This window comes from Helianthus annuus, chromosome 1 (genome assembly GCF_002127325.2).
Source record: "Helianthus annuus cultivar XRQ/B chromosome 1, HanXRQr2.0-SUNRISE, whole genome shotgun sequence".
Taxonomy (NCBI): Eukaryota; Viridiplantae; Streptophyta; class Magnoliopsida; order Asterales; family Asteraceae; genus Helianthus; species Helianthus annuus.
The window spans coordinates 33129525-33144915 of NC_035433.2; the positions used below are offsets into that span (position 1 = coordinate 33129525).

A 15391-nucleotide genomic window follows, 5' to 3' on the forward strand; every position below is an offset into this window, starting at 1 on the left:
TTCCTTCTCGTTGGCAATTAACGGGAATCTTCATGGCTACTTTAAGGGTAGACGAGGGTTGCGTCAAGGAGACCCCATGTCTCCATATTTATTTACCATTGTAATGGAGGTTCTTACACTTATTTTGCAAAGTCAAGTCATGAGGTCTGAAGCTTTCACATACCATAGTAAGTGTGAGAAGCAAAAAATTATTAACTTATGTTTCGCCGATGATTTGTTTCTTTTTTAAAGCGGTGATCAGCGGTCAGTGCAAGTTATTATGGAGGCGCTAAATTTATTCAAGGATATGTCAGGCCTTGTTCTTAGTATGGGTAAGAGCACGGTCTTCTTTGGTAATGTAGCGGATTCGGTGAAAAACTGTATTCGTACCATAATGTCCTTTGATGAAGGGGTATTACCTGTTCGGTATCTAGGGGTGCCGCTCATTTCCTCTAGACTTCAATACAAAGATTGCAAAAAACTTGTTGAGAATATGCAGTCTAGGATCACGGACTGGAGGAATAAGTCCTTATCGTTCACAGGGAGACTTCAGCTGATTCGCTCAGTTCTTTCATCCTTGCATATTTACTGGGCTTCGGTGTTTATCCTTCCTAAGTGTATCATTAAGGAGCTTGAAGATAGGATGAAACGGTTTTTATGGGCTCAAGGTGATGATATTAAAGGAAAAGCTAGAGTAAAATGGAAATCTGTGTGTGTGCCAAAGCATGAGGGTGGGTTGGGGATCCGTAGAATTGGAGATATGAACGATGCTTTGATGACAGCTCACATTTGGAGTGTCCTCACCCATCGGGAATCGTTATGGGTTAGATGGATCCATTCTTATCGCCTCAATGGTAGATCGTTTTGGGATGTACCGGTGAAAAGTAACATCACTTGGAGTTGGAGGAAAATGTTAAGCTTACGACCACATATTCGATGCCATGTATTGACCGATTTTGGTGATGGTAAGAATACTATGGTCTGGTTTGAATGGGATGATGTATGTCCTCTTTATTCTATACTTACTCCTAGATTAATTGCTAATGTGGGATTTAACATGGAGACCAAACTGTTTGATGTATTCGGCCAGGGTGGATGGCATTGGCCTTCTTCTTGGACTAGTCGTTTTCCGGTTTTGAGGCTCTTGCGTGATATCAATTTGGATGAAGCGAAGCAAGATAAGCTGGTGTGGAAGAATAAGATGGGGACTATAATTGACTTTGGCACTTCATCGGTGTGGGATGATATTCGTGCTACTCAAGATGAGGTCCATTGGTCTACCCTGGTTTGGTTCTCGCAAGCTATTCCTAGACACTCGTTTATAATGTGGCTTATTGTCAATAGGAAGTTGAAGACTCAAGATGTTATGAGCAGATGGAATGCCTCGGGTAATGCTAATTTTAATCTTATGTGCTGCTCATTGTGTACTTCAGGTCCCGACTCTCATGAGCATTTGTTTTTTGAGTGTGGCTATGCTTCCCTAGTTTGGGACGGTGTCAAAGGTACAGCGGACATGGGAGCGATCCCTAACAGATAGAGTGCTATCTTTGATCATTTAATGGGGATAGCGAATTCGAAGCAGGCGGGGCATGTTATTGCTAAACTTGTGGTTAGCGCTTCGGTTTACTTTGCATGGAATGAACGAAATAGGAGATTATTTTCGACTAAACGAAGGAATCATGAGCAGCTGGTTAATGTTATTCTATCTAATGTTCGGCTAAAGCTTCAATCGATGAAGTTCAAGTATTCCGTTCATACGGATAGAATTTTGCAAGAGTGGGCGTTGCCGCGGGGTCTTATAGTAGCTGATGATGATTGTGGCTAGTTTTATTTTTATGGGTTATTGTGTCTATAGTCATAGTTGATTGGTGTGTTTGTTTTTGCGTTTCTTTTGTGTTGGTGCACTACATCTGTTGATTTCGTCTTCGATCATGTTATACATTGTATTGTATAGATTAGGGCGCGTTTTACGAGAAAACTGGAGAGTATATGTGTTTTAGAGAGTAGGTCCGCTTATACGGACATAGTAGGTCCGCTTATGTGTCAGGTCCGCTTATACGTACATAGTAGGTCCGCTTATGTGTCAGGTCCGCTTATACGGACATGTCCATATGTGGGGACCTACCTGCACTATAAATACCCCATAAGCGGATCTCATTTGTAACCTTCTTGATTCCATACCGAGGTGCTGCCGGTGTGAGAACTGAATGTAAACGCTGTTATATCAATAAACAAAGTGATTTAAGAGAATATCTAGCTGTTTCTACATCAGGTACTTGTTTTCCGCACCTGTATCTGATCAAAACTCCTCTGATAGACTCGTTCGGGTCAAAACACGATCCTACATTTTGCGCTTGTTTACTCTCATTTGGCATGTCTTTCGAGAGAACTGAGGTGTGTTTTTGCTCCTCACTTGTTTGTTTGGTTTTGGTTGGTAACCCTTTACCCAAAAAAAAAAAATTAGAAAACATTTAGGGTCAAATGTAACCAAAACTATAACATCAATGGTTAAAATTTTATTTAGTTAAAAAATTAAATCTTTCTTATAGTAATAAATGAAAATCTTTTTGTATACGTGTCATTCTCTGATGCCTTCTCACTTTTAATAATAATATAATATAAGTATAATATTAATTAATATAGTTAGAAATAAATGTATAAATTCAAATTTAATTAATAATAATTATCTACAACTAATATAAATGTATTAAATAATATAATATAATAAAATATAGTATAATATCTAACTATTAATAAAAGATTGCAAATAAATATATATTATATATTATGATATTATATATATATATATAAATTAATAATTTAAACGAATGTGGAAAAATCAAGATAATGTATGTAAGTAAATTTAGATTAGGAAATTTATTTGTGTGATTTATTATTATTATTATTATTATTAATTTATGTGTTTTTAATTTGTTTTTTATATTTAAAAGTTCCAAGATCACATTAATTTATTTATTTTTCCTTTTTAGAACAACTTTTACAAAATTCCGAGTACAGTGTTGCAACGTATTTATTTTAATCTATGTTCGATATGAGTTTTATTAAAAAATTTACTGTTAATTTCACTGGTTATAAACTTGTGTATTACACGTGTTTGAGGATTAAAATTACATAATTTAATATTGTATACACAAATTTACATAATTATTTTCAACCATACAACTTGAGGGGCAATGGAAGTAGCAAATCATGGAACTTTATTTCTTGTCGTGACTTCATCTAAATCTTAATAAACGGTCAATGCAATTTCATAATTAACCACTTTGATGTTATGGTTTTTATGTCTGAGAAAAAATAAAATATACTTATAAAAAGTTACAATAATATGTAAAAGTTATATATAACAAAAATATAACCAGAATCAAATCAAAACAAGTCATAACAAAGCCAAGCTATGTAAAAAAAAAAGTACTAGTAGCATAAAGCAAACATGTATCTACATTGGTTAACAACTCCATAATAAATTGGAGAGTGAGATGAGAACATAAATGTTATATCATGGACGACTTATTAAAAATGATTAGATATATTTATAAGAATGTTTCGTGAGCTAAAAAATTAGAAACGTGCAAAATGGTTTAGAAATGCCAATAAAATCACATAATTAAGGAAATGAAATGGTTAGCATAGTACGCAAAAGATCAAATACAAATAATCTTAACATACTAAACATACAAATTGAAGGAAAACTCAAAAAGACAAGGTGACATTTTTATAATTACCACCAACTATCAAAGTTACTATACAAATGGGAACTCAACCAAAAATACCTAAAAAACACAATTTTTTAACATTTTTTTATTAAAAAATCGCTACATTTTGTTAGCAAAAAAAAAAAAAAAAATTTGCTGCTACTAAAAGCAGCGTTTTTTTAATAAAAAAATGTTAAAAAAAATAAAATAATTTTTGTGTTTTTTTATTTTTTTTAGGTTTTTTTGGGGGTTTAGTTTTTAGCATTTTAGCTTGGGTGTGGGGGGGGGGGGTTAGGTTTTTTTTTGGGGGGGGGGGGGGTTAGTTTTTTTTTTTTTTTTTTTGAGGGGGGAGGGGGGTTAGGTTTTTTTTTAGGTTTTTTAGGTATATTTGTAGAGTAACTTTGATAGTTATTGATAATTACAAAAATGACACCTTGTCTTTTTGAGTTTTCCTTCAATTTGTATGTTTAGTATGTTAAGATTATTTGTACAAGAACTTTACCCTAGCATAGTAAATATGGTATGGTTATCATATATTTGCGATATTTCATTAAAAAAAGTAAATATGACACCTATCTCGATCGTGTATTATTAAGTTATAATTTTTATCCTTAAACCCGTGTAATACACGGGTCTATAATCTAGTATAAAATATAACAGGATATATATTGGTAGGTAGAGGATCTTGTACATTAATCCAGAAGTGTGAGAAATGTATTATAACACTATATATAACACCATATAAACACCGTATAACAATATGTAACACCATATAACACCATATAACACTATATAACAAATATAACACTATAGTTTGTCTGATAGCATGTCTATGATAGATGTATAGTGTTATATATTGTTATATAGTGTCATATAGTGTTACATAGTATTATATGGTGTTATATAGTGTTACATAGTGTTATACGGTGTTTACATGGTGTTATATAGTGTTATATATAGTGTTATAATACACTTCTCACACTTCTGAATAAACTGTCATCACTTTTTCTTTCCATCGTCTCCTCCTCCATCCAGGTTTCTTCCTCCCATCTCTTTCGCAGGTTCATCTCATCTCCATTTTTATTGCAGACCTTCATATTCCTCTTCATCCCTATTACATTTCTCTTTATCGATGATGTTACGATTGAATGATAAACTGGAACGTCCCCGAAACGTCAAACGGCTGTTCTCACTGTCCCGGACACTGCTAGAAAATTGGGTAATTGTAACCAAAATTTGCTACCGAAAAAATGGTAGCAAATTTAGCCACCGATTTGCCACGGAAATGAAAATTCGTGTATTTATCATGATATGGTAGCAAAGTGGTTGCAATTTTTGCCACCTTTTTATTTTTGGTGGCAATTTGTGGTAAAAATACAGAAAAGCATGAAAAATAAAAAGGTATTTGTTAATTGTGACCATATTATCGGTGACAATATAAAAATTTAAATTGACGGATTATTTTTTCTTTTTTTGGATCTGCGCTCTTCAAAAATCAATTAATTAGGGTTCCAACCAAATAACTCCCCTTCCAAAATTTTAATCCCTACTTCCACCCGCTCCCCTACGTCAAGCCATTCAAAGAACTCTGCTTCCATACGTTTGCTCTGATCGAAGAACTAAGCCTTTTGCACCATTTAATTGGATCGATTTGGTGGTCTTCCATGGTAGATTCGTAAACATCTCCATATATTCAAGTAAGAATCTCTCATCTTAACCCTTGATTTTAGGTTTTACGGTTTTGTTTGATTTCGATTTTAGGTTTTGAAAACATAGAAGTCCCATTATTAGCGTGATTCTCGATTTAGGGCTTCGTTTTTATTCGAGATTCTTCATTTTGTGTTTCTGATATTAGGGTTCCAATTTGAGGATTTTGAAACTAGATGAAATACTGTCATACTTCCAGTATTTGTTTATGGATATTGTTTATTCATGTTGTGTGCTTTATTATTATATTAAATTGTTAGTTGGATTATGTTTTGTAATCTTCAAAGCAATAGATCTTCATTTGCTTGTCTGTATATTAATTAAACTGATTAGTTTTGAAATTAGTAACCTGATACAAGCGAAGAAGACAAAGATTTGCATCTAAACTGTACGTCTGCAATGAAACCTGAATTTAACCACAAAATATGTAGGTGAGACACAAAATGAATAAAGTGCACATCGAAGATCACTTTAGCAGAGCAAGACTTATCAAACGAATAGTTACCAGCAAGCAATCAAGCAGATATACCAAACTAATTTTCAAAGAGACCATCACAGTTCCAAACTATAAGTAGCACTCCATTGTATTATAGAAAAATTGTAGTCTTTTTATAATTCTCATTTGTTTCTATCATGTACCCAAACAAAACTTGTATATAAAAATAAATTCTATACATTATTTGTAACCTATATATAGTCACTAACAAAAAGCTTTAAAGTAATGGCCTCACCATGTTGATCATATAGTTTACAATTTGAACTCGTAGTTAATATTTACTATGTCCGTAATCCTTTATAGGCCGTCTCCGAGACGTGTCTATTTTGGTTAGACCTGGCAAACGGGTCGGTTTGGTTCGGGTCAGGTCATGGGTCAAAACAGGTGTAGAGAATGAAGTAGGCTACGAGTCCATGATTGCATATTCAAATCTCTACTACGGCTTTTGTGAGAACCCGAACAACGACATTACCCATGGTTCAGGATACGAGCCTCATGGTCTTCGCCTCGATTGAGTTTTTAATTGGCGCGATGTGATCTGAACCCATCCCGTGCGGTAACCCGTGTCTGCCTAAAACCCGTTGCGATCCGAAACCCGTCCCGTGCGGAAACTCGTGTCGGCCTAAAACCCATCCCGTGCGGAAACTCGTGTCCTGTTCCAAAGATTTTCGGCCAGAGTTTTTTCATAAGAAAGACCTTTTAGAGTGTCATGATCATGTCGAAAACCAGGCCCGAGCGGGAACTGCGACAACCCGCGGTGCAGCACGCCGATTCTGATCACGAGCCCGGTTGGCAAAACAGTAGCCGACATGATCATGTTGGGTCAATTCGGGTCAGATGAAACTATTAGATGTTGTCACGATTGCTTATCGGCTCTATCGACAGCTGGCATTAGACATGGCGACATTAGACCCGAAAAGGCGAAAACAGTAAGGTTGTTGCGTTGTATACACAGCAGGACTATTGGAGTGTGTATTTATATATACACACAGCCCTCAGAGTGCAAAACAACAAACAGAAAATGTTGAGAATGATTAAATAATCAAATCTTATGCTGGACCAGTCCCCATAGTTCTTATCGTTCATCTTTTTTAATGGCTCCAAATATTGGAGGATGTGTTTTTAAGTTGAACAATTAAATCTTAAGATATGTTTGATTATACAAGTGCACATAAAATAGTCAAACAGTCAATTTTATGTTCATTTGCCGGCCAAATGATCTTGTTCTTTGGTTGAGAGAATAAGCATAGAGTTGTCTATACATATTTGGTCTCACTTTTAGTAAACAACTACATGATAAACAACTACATATTTGGTCTCACATTTATTTAGCTATTATTAATTTCTATACTATAAATTTTAAATAAGTGTATGCATAGGGTGGGTGGGTGTACCCATTGCTTAGGGGGATTTAAAAAAAATTGATTTTTCACTTTTAATCCAAACCTATTTGATTTTATTTACTTTTAACTCAAAAGTTTTCGTCTTTCGCAATTTAACCTCACAATTTCTTTACTTTCGCAATTTCTTTACTTTCAAGTATGGGAAAGAACGTAATGCACATCCAAATTTTGACAAAGATTTGTGGTCACGAGCTGAGGGCAAGAATAAAGTACAAGTGTACGGGTTAGGCAATGATAGTGACCCGTGTGTACACATCAGAGAAGACCCTAAGGTATTTTTAATCCTTTTAGACTAATAAATTTTGTGCATTTGTATCGTTTCCCATTGTTATTATGTTTGTTTGGTTTGAGATGCTTGTTTTTTTATTGTTAGGATTGATGCTCTTAAATAAGTGAGAATGTTAAGGAATTTCATAATGATTTGATTACACTTTCTTTACGGGTTGTTTCATACAAAAAAAAAAATGTTTTTAAAATCAGGTATAATTTCCTTCTTAATATGTAATCAAACTGGAACATGCTATTTCGCTTCTAGCACTTGAATTGTAGCTCACAGTTGTATTTTGTTTTCTTTGCAACCAACTTGACCCATTATTAGTTTTCGTTAATTCTGATTTCTTGATTCTATTCATTGGTTATTTTGTAGATTAAAAAGTTGAACTTAGTTATCAAGGAGCTCGTTAAGGAAAAAGATGAAGAAAAAGAAAGGTTCAATGGAATTATTGCGGGGTTGTTGGCTGACAAAGAAAAAGATAAGGTGGATACAGATGCGTTGCTTGATAGGATGTCACAAATTGAAGCTATGTTAACAGCTACAGTTCGAAGATAGGCTATAAACACTTGGTTTTGAATGTTTAGATGTTTATCTTATTAGGATAATTTTAATTAGTTTATATATTAGTAGGTATTTTTTATATGCTTTTGAAAATAAGATGTTTTATATAATTTTGGAATTTTATTAGACTTTTTTTATATTATTTGTAGTTTTATTGATATGTAATTTTGATGAAAATAGCAGGGAGAAAAGAAATCTGAATTAAAAACCAATATTCCAGTAATCAGTAAGGTAGCAAATAAATGGTAGCAAATGGCTGCAATTGTGTAAAAAATGGTGGCTAAATGGTGGCAATATCAGTGGCAAAACTCGCAAATTGTGTGCTAAATGGTGACAATATAGGTGGCTAAATGGTATTAAAATGTGCAAAAACCGGTGGCTAAACGGTGGCAATATCGGTGGCTAAATGGTTGCAATATCGGTGGCTAAATGGGGCTAAATGGTGGCAATACCAGTGGCTAAATGGTATGAAAACGCGTCACAACCCGGTGGCAAACAAGGCGGAGCGTAGCAAACATGAAGCGGTGGCAAATAATTTTGACCAATTTTATGGTGGTAAAATAAGGTAGCAAAATATAAAAATGGTGGCAATTTGGTGGCATTAGGGCAATTGACACGGGTATTTTTGTCACCGTATTTTCGGTGGCAAACTGGTGACAATAAGGAAATTGTTACCATTTTGTAACCAAAAATTACATGACAAAAACCATGTTTTCTAGTAGTGGGAATCGTCTGGCTGACTGTCGTCCCCAATTTCCCAGAAACGTTTGGGGGATGTACCCATGGCATTTCCATCCCCAAACCGTCCCCGACACGGGTACTCAATGTTCCAAGCCGTCCCCGTGCTTCATAGATTATGAGTACCGCTTTAGTCATTTGTAGATTTTGTTTTTTTATTGTATTAATTTATCTAACTTTGTAAAACCACAACAATTTTGTCTACAAATCAGTGTATGGGTAAGTTGGTGTTTGAAGGAATGTGTGAAGGTATAAAGTTGTGACAAACCTCGTATTGATATGTATTCAGAATTTAACTTAGAAATCTATTACAGCATTTTTTTAAATGTCTAATCATGTAATTAATTGCTCTATTAAACTAGTATATTTATATAATTACGCTACAATAAAATTAGAATCGTATTTACATGTAAAAAAAAAAGTATAGTTATATTACTCTCCAGTAAAATTAGAATAGTATTTTTTATTGTGTTAAGTTTTATTTTCCCTTATTTTTATTTTTCCTTGAATTTCTGAACACCCCTATATGCATGCGCCAAATGGAAACTTATACGGGGGTTGATGCATGGGATTGCAGTTTCTCAATAAAAGAAGATGTTCAACAAGTACAACTTAATGAACTGAGGAATACATTCTTGTCAAAACTCTTGTTGCCAGAAATCAACAAAGCGCGAAATGATCTTTAACGGATGCACTGAAATTTCGAGATATAGAAGAACAAGAAAAGACTGAAATGAAGAAGGATTTAAAAGATAAAATCAAACTAAGGCAATCAATGCTTGTTTGAATCAGTTAATCATGTTAGCAGTTTATAATCTTTTGAACTAATGTTAGGTGTTTGGGTCTGATTTGTATAAATGTTAGAAGTTTGGATATGGTTGTATCAATGAATGTTGTTTTTAATTTGGCGTGTTGAACTCGAGTACAAAGAATCTTTCCTCTGATTATTACTCAAGTTGATTCTATTTATTCTAGTTAGTTTAAAACATAATTACTCTATACTATAAATAACTAAATATTACTTTCTTATCAAAATAATACACTACTCCGTCATTGTTTTTTCGACCTCATCACGTTCACATGATCAAGAGTAAGACTATGGGGGGTATGGGGGCGGGGGTTGGGGCGTGGGTTGGGTACAAACGCCCACGTCACCACTCCGGGTGGGCTTAGGTTTCGCCGTGGCCCCTTGGGCGGGGGTTTCAGCCCGGGCGTCGGGCGGGGCTACCCACATGACATGGCGGAACCTCAATAGCCAAGAGCACTAACCCTTTGAAATTGTTTTTTTTTTTCCACGCCACCCCAGCCACGCCCCACCATACCCCTTTAAAATTGGCTTTTGGTCTTGGGTGCCCCATACTCCACGTGTCGTCGCACCATGCCCCCAACCCACGCCCCACCATACCCCACGATCTAATAGCCATATGAGTAAGACCACAACTGAGGATACCACCGGCCAATAGCGGAGCTTAGTGTAAAGTTGGGGGTGCACCCACCTCCCTGAATGTTTCGGTTAGAAGTGTAAAATTTCCTATTTTTCGTCCGAAAATTTTAAAATTATATAGGATTGTCCCCCCAATTATTTTGCTTAAATATTTATACAATATATAAATTGGGTCCCATGACTTTCCGCCCCCTCGGAACTTTTGGTCAAGCTCCGCCACTGCCACCAGCAATACAAGCTAGGGCTGGCATAACGGGTCAACCCGATCTGTTAAGACACGAACACGATAAGACACAAACACGATAAGACACGAACCCGAAACACGTAAACACGGACACGACACGACACGAAATCTTATCGTGTCAAATTTTCGAAACACGAACCTGCTAATAAACATGTTACACGAAACGACATGTTAAGACACGAAAAAATTACTAACGTATCATACGATCCGTTTAAGACACGAACACGACACGAAATCTTATCGTGTCAAATTTTCGAAACACGAACACGAACCTGCTAATAAACATGTTACACGAAACGACCTGTTAAGACACGAAAAAATTACTAACGTATCATACGATCCGTTTAAGACACGAAAACAACCTGTTTAAGACACGAACACGGCCGAATTGGGGAAGCTATGAACCGAATTGGGAATGGTGGTGTTTGTGAGAGAGATTTAAAAATTAGGGTTTGGATTGTGGAAAAAGAACCGCGTGTGTTTGTGTATAATTCATCCTAGGTCCCACGACTGATGACCCTATTTCCACACCCATATTTATTTTTTTTTTATTTTTAATTATTAACATGTACGTAACGGGTCTTAACATGTTAACGGGTTTTAACCTGTTTAGACACGAAACATGTTAAGGTCTTATCGTGTCGACCTGTTTTCGACACGACACATGTTAAGATCAAACACGAAACATGATAACTTCGTGTAGGTTCGTGTCGTGTTATCGTGTTCGTGTCAGAATTTTCGGCCCTAATACAAGCTGTGTAATTACATAATTACCATGTTTATACAATAATTACTCTAATCTGTAATTACTTTGCTTATACAATAATTACTCTACATCTCAAGATAATTACTCTAGTTTTATGTTTATAACTAATGTAATTTCATAATTACACACAAACCAATTAACAATCTAAATTGTATTTAATTCTAGCAACTGAAAATCCAAAAATCCTTTAGAACTATCATAGTAGATATAGTATCAAACTAATCAACATTAAAAAGGGATTTACAAGTTCGAATATCATATCCTAGCTCATTTGTTAAACAAACTTATTTTTACATTCGAGCTCATTTAACCCAAAATAACCCTTCAACTGATTAACCCAAATAACACATTCGTTACATCATTGATCATTTAGGTAATTTTGTTCAAATAATGTCTAAAAACTAACTTGTAATACCCGATAATTGTAACACACTGGATTAACGCCTCTAAAACAATTAGAGGTATATACATAAGTACCCGCTTCTAAGGCTTTAACTGGATGTTTCCAAACATTCATATCAAAGTATTATTTCATCCTGATCATTATTTAGTTTGTTTATTTATCTACAAACAATATATACATTATGTAATCTCAATGCAACAACCCGCAAATCCTATACCCATTCGGCTCATTAATTCTGGAATAGAATGTTTGAAGTTCTAAACCAGAAAAAACACAGAATGAGTGGATTCTGGTTGTAATAAATATAGATAACATGTTTTGTTTCATAGAAGGGATCATGTAATTAGCCAAACATACCGCGATGCAAATGAGCAGGATGAACCTAGGCCTCGACTCCAAGCTCCAGCAACAAGGTGTGGTTGGCTCTATCAGCTTCTACTCCAACAAATTGAATCGGACCTACAAAACAAATTTGTTAGTTAAGTTTTAACAAAGATATAAAAAAAAACTGGACACAGTTGGTAGGACTGCAACCCAATTCGGCCCGTTTTGATTACTAACAAGAGTTTCTAGGAATGTTCAAGGTCCGGCTCGGATGGTTTTGATGAATGTTATGGGGGTGAATTGCTAACTATGGTTTTGAAAGACGGCAAACCAAACCAGCCGGGTTGGGTGGATTGGCCAGTTTTACCGGTTCGGTTTTGGTGGTTTGGTGGTTTGGCGGTTTGATCTGATGTTTTACATAAAATCATAAGTTCGTACTAAAATTTCTAAAATGATAAAGATGATCCACAGATATATACACAGATAACAAGGGTTAAACGGCCGGTTCCAAGTTTCAAACTAGACCGACCCATTAAACCGTCAGACTGCAAAAAGCAAACCGTCTGGATCCCAGACGGCCGACTTTCTTTGCTTTGGGCGCAACTATTTTCTAACAGCCCCGTTTTGACATGTTAGGTTTGAAAATGGGATACCAAATTTATGAAGCCAAGTGCATACCAGGACTTATATATCTGTTTTGTAGGGCCCACTCCTCTCTCTTTGAAGCAAATTTCTTAAATGGTGCACCTGAAAACATCAGCATACTAAAATTAGAAATGGTTGAGTTGAAGGGGAAAAAAACAAGTATGCGCGTATAGCTTTGACTATTTTAAGTCAAACAAGTATCGCTAACTAAAAGAATTTGAATGTCGCTCACCATCAAGCTCAACCATTGCCTTCTTTATCACCGGCTTGAATTTACCTGCCAATTTAAAGGTAGCGGACAAGATTCCTCGGTTTTATTTGTTGTCTAGTGACATTTAAAATATTTGACTGAAAGTCAAACCAAAGTCAATGAAAGTCAAACCCTCAGCTTACCGTGTCTCCTTTCAACGTCCATTAAAGAAGTCAATGCAGTTCCACCAACAGTCCATTCTTCAACTGGTGCAGCCAAATTTCCAACCTGAGGAGATAAAATAATAAAATTTGTAATAATCATTTTACAATATAAAAGTAATAATGTAGCCTGTTTTTGTTGCTACCCTTTTGAAATTAAAATACAACAATAACTGACCCAATTTAGAGAACCGGTATATTTCCCACCTCTACTTAAAAAAAAAAAAAAGATATATTAGGAGCTTAAAAAAGTTGACATACGTACCGAAGATATTAATCCGGATTTTCCACTCTCGAGTAAAGCTCCAGCACAATAACCCAAGGCATAACAGTAAGAAGAGTCGAAGTTTGAGGGCAAACCACACCGTCCTTCATACCTAACAGGTACAAGTTTCAAATTAAAACAGTGGGGCCCATAGCACACGACTCGGAACTAAATTTAAAACTTGTAACACAAATAATAGAAGGGTGTCAAAGTACCCGAAGAAGTGTGATTGCCCTTTAAATTGGTAAGTATATTGACCAACTTGCTTTCGCTTCTCTAATTCACTTTCAACCATTTGAATAAGCATTTTCTCTGTTTCTATTTTGGCAACCTAATGTATAAACAAGATAACTAAAACATCAAACTTTCCAATAAAAAACATAGGGTAAAGTACATGGATGGTCCCCGTGGTTTACCCAAATTTTAGCATTAGTCCCTAGCTTTCCAAAAGTACATGTATGGTCCCTGTGGTTTGCAATTTGTAACGCATTTAGCCCCCAACTTTTTCCAAAAGTACATGGATGGTCCCTGTGGTTTGCACCTTGTAACGCATTTAGTTCCTAACTTGGACATGCTAAAACCTTTAAATTTGTTGGACGAGAACTAAATGCGTTACAAAGTGCAAACCACAGGGACCATCCATAGGGACCAAATCCAAAATTTTGGTAAACCATAAGGATCATCCGTGTACTTTAACCAAAAACATAAAAATAAAACCGAGAAAAAAATATTAAATAAAAAAATACCTGGACATTGCCATGTGGGTCCCTTTCAAGCATCAACTGATCTTGAATTGCATACGGAAGAATCTCGAAAAGCTGCAGAGACTGAGGAGTAAGTTTTTGTTTCCACAGTCCATTATCATCTACAGTTTCACGGGCCAGAATTTCATTTAATTCAGCAATAAGTTGTTGCACCTGAAAACCAACATTATATTAATTCGTAAAAAAATATATATATGAGTATTAATACAGATGTTAACTTAAACCAGGCATATGATATTTTTAAGCTTTTAACCTCAGGAATGAAATCAATAAGCCCTTCGGGTATCAGTATCACGCCATAATTATAACCACGATCTGCACATTTACAAATTACGTCCGCTATGTAGTCTGTAACATCTTTCAAAGTCAGCTTCTTGGAAGCAACCTGCAATGTAAGATGATTTAATAAAACTTTTTTAATTATATGCAAATTTTCATGGTTAAAGAACATGTATGTTATGTTTCGGTACCTCCTCCCCAATCAGAGTAATGTTTGGATGAGTTTGCAAAGCGCACTCTAATGTAATGTGAGAAGCAGCACGTCCCATAAGTCGTACAACTGTGAAAAATAAAGTCGAAAGAAGTTGATAAAAAACATACAAAATTCTTCCAAGTGAAAGTGAAGGTTAAGAATCTCACAATGATAATATTTTCCTGTAGAACGAGCATCTACCATGACATTTCCAATTTGTTCAGCATAGATCTGTATAATCAATATACGAGGAAATCATTGATCATAAAGAGATAAAAGATAACGTGAACATAAAGATGGTTTGATCACCCAGCAAAGAAATATTGTGATTTGTGATGGACAGTGTAACACTCATATTAGCAAACGCATCCAAAACTAGAGTAATACGCCCCACTTGCGGTATGCGCATATAATGTATATATGTGTGGGCGCTCGGTGCGCAAAAGTGAAATGCACTAATTTTAACGTTATTTTACTAATTTCGTGAAAATAATGTTAAAAGAGGGGGATGGTTAATCACGCATCATGTGGTGGCGTTGATAGCCGAAAGACAAGGGAGTACATGTACTAATTGGCCTTTGTCTTAATTGCCAAGTGTTATGTGCCTTATGTCCAAGGCTTGATACAAAACTACCATCGAGCCGGGGGGTCTCACTGGAAGCAGCCTGTGACACCTCAGGAAAACCAGTGAACAATACAGCTTACCTAGCTTCCTCAGTGAGTGCGTACCAAATTTCGGGACGAAATTTCTTTTAAGTTGGGGATAATGTGACAACTCGAAT

General features: G+C 35.5%; 1 protein-coding gene and 1 long non-coding RNA gene across 2 annotated transcripts in view; one reads left to right on the top strand and one right to left on the bottom strand.

The window, feature by feature from the left end:
* Window positions 1-5179: 5179 nt before the first annotated feature.
* On the top strand, window positions 5180-8059 carry LOC110935936. Its single transcript, XR_002589577.2, has 3 exons — window positions 5180-5389; window positions 7436-7570; window positions 7945-8059. It is a non-coding gene; the product is annotated as an uncharacterized LOC110935936 (long non-coding RNA).
* Window positions 8060-11843: 3784 nt separating this feature from the next.
* The window catches only part of LOC110865068 (pyrophosphate--fructose 6-phosphate 1-phosphotransferase subunit beta), a 29119-nt gene continuing 25571 nt past the window's right edge, over window positions 11844-15391 (bottom strand). The window contains exons 7-16 of the mRNA XM_022114272.2: window positions 14777-14840; window positions 14608-14696; window positions 14391-14522; window positions 14120-14290; window positions 13589-13704; window positions 13374-13485; window positions 13091-13175; window positions 12930-12974; window positions 12731-12799; window positions 11844-12187 (exon numbers count right to left, since the gene is read on the bottom strand). Of these exons, the coding sequence (XP_021969964.1) occupies window positions 12111-12187; window positions 12731-12799; window positions 12930-12974; window positions 13091-13175; window positions 13374-13485; window positions 13589-13704; window positions 14120-14290; window positions 14391-14522; window positions 14608-14696; window positions 14777-14840 (960 nt within the window). The 3' untranslated portion in view covers window positions 11844-12110. The remainder of the gene's footprint in view (window positions 12188-12730; window positions 12800-12929; window positions 12975-13090; window positions 13176-13373; window positions 13486-13588; window positions 13705-14119; window positions 14291-14390; window positions 14523-14607; window positions 14697-14776; window positions 14841-15391) is intronic.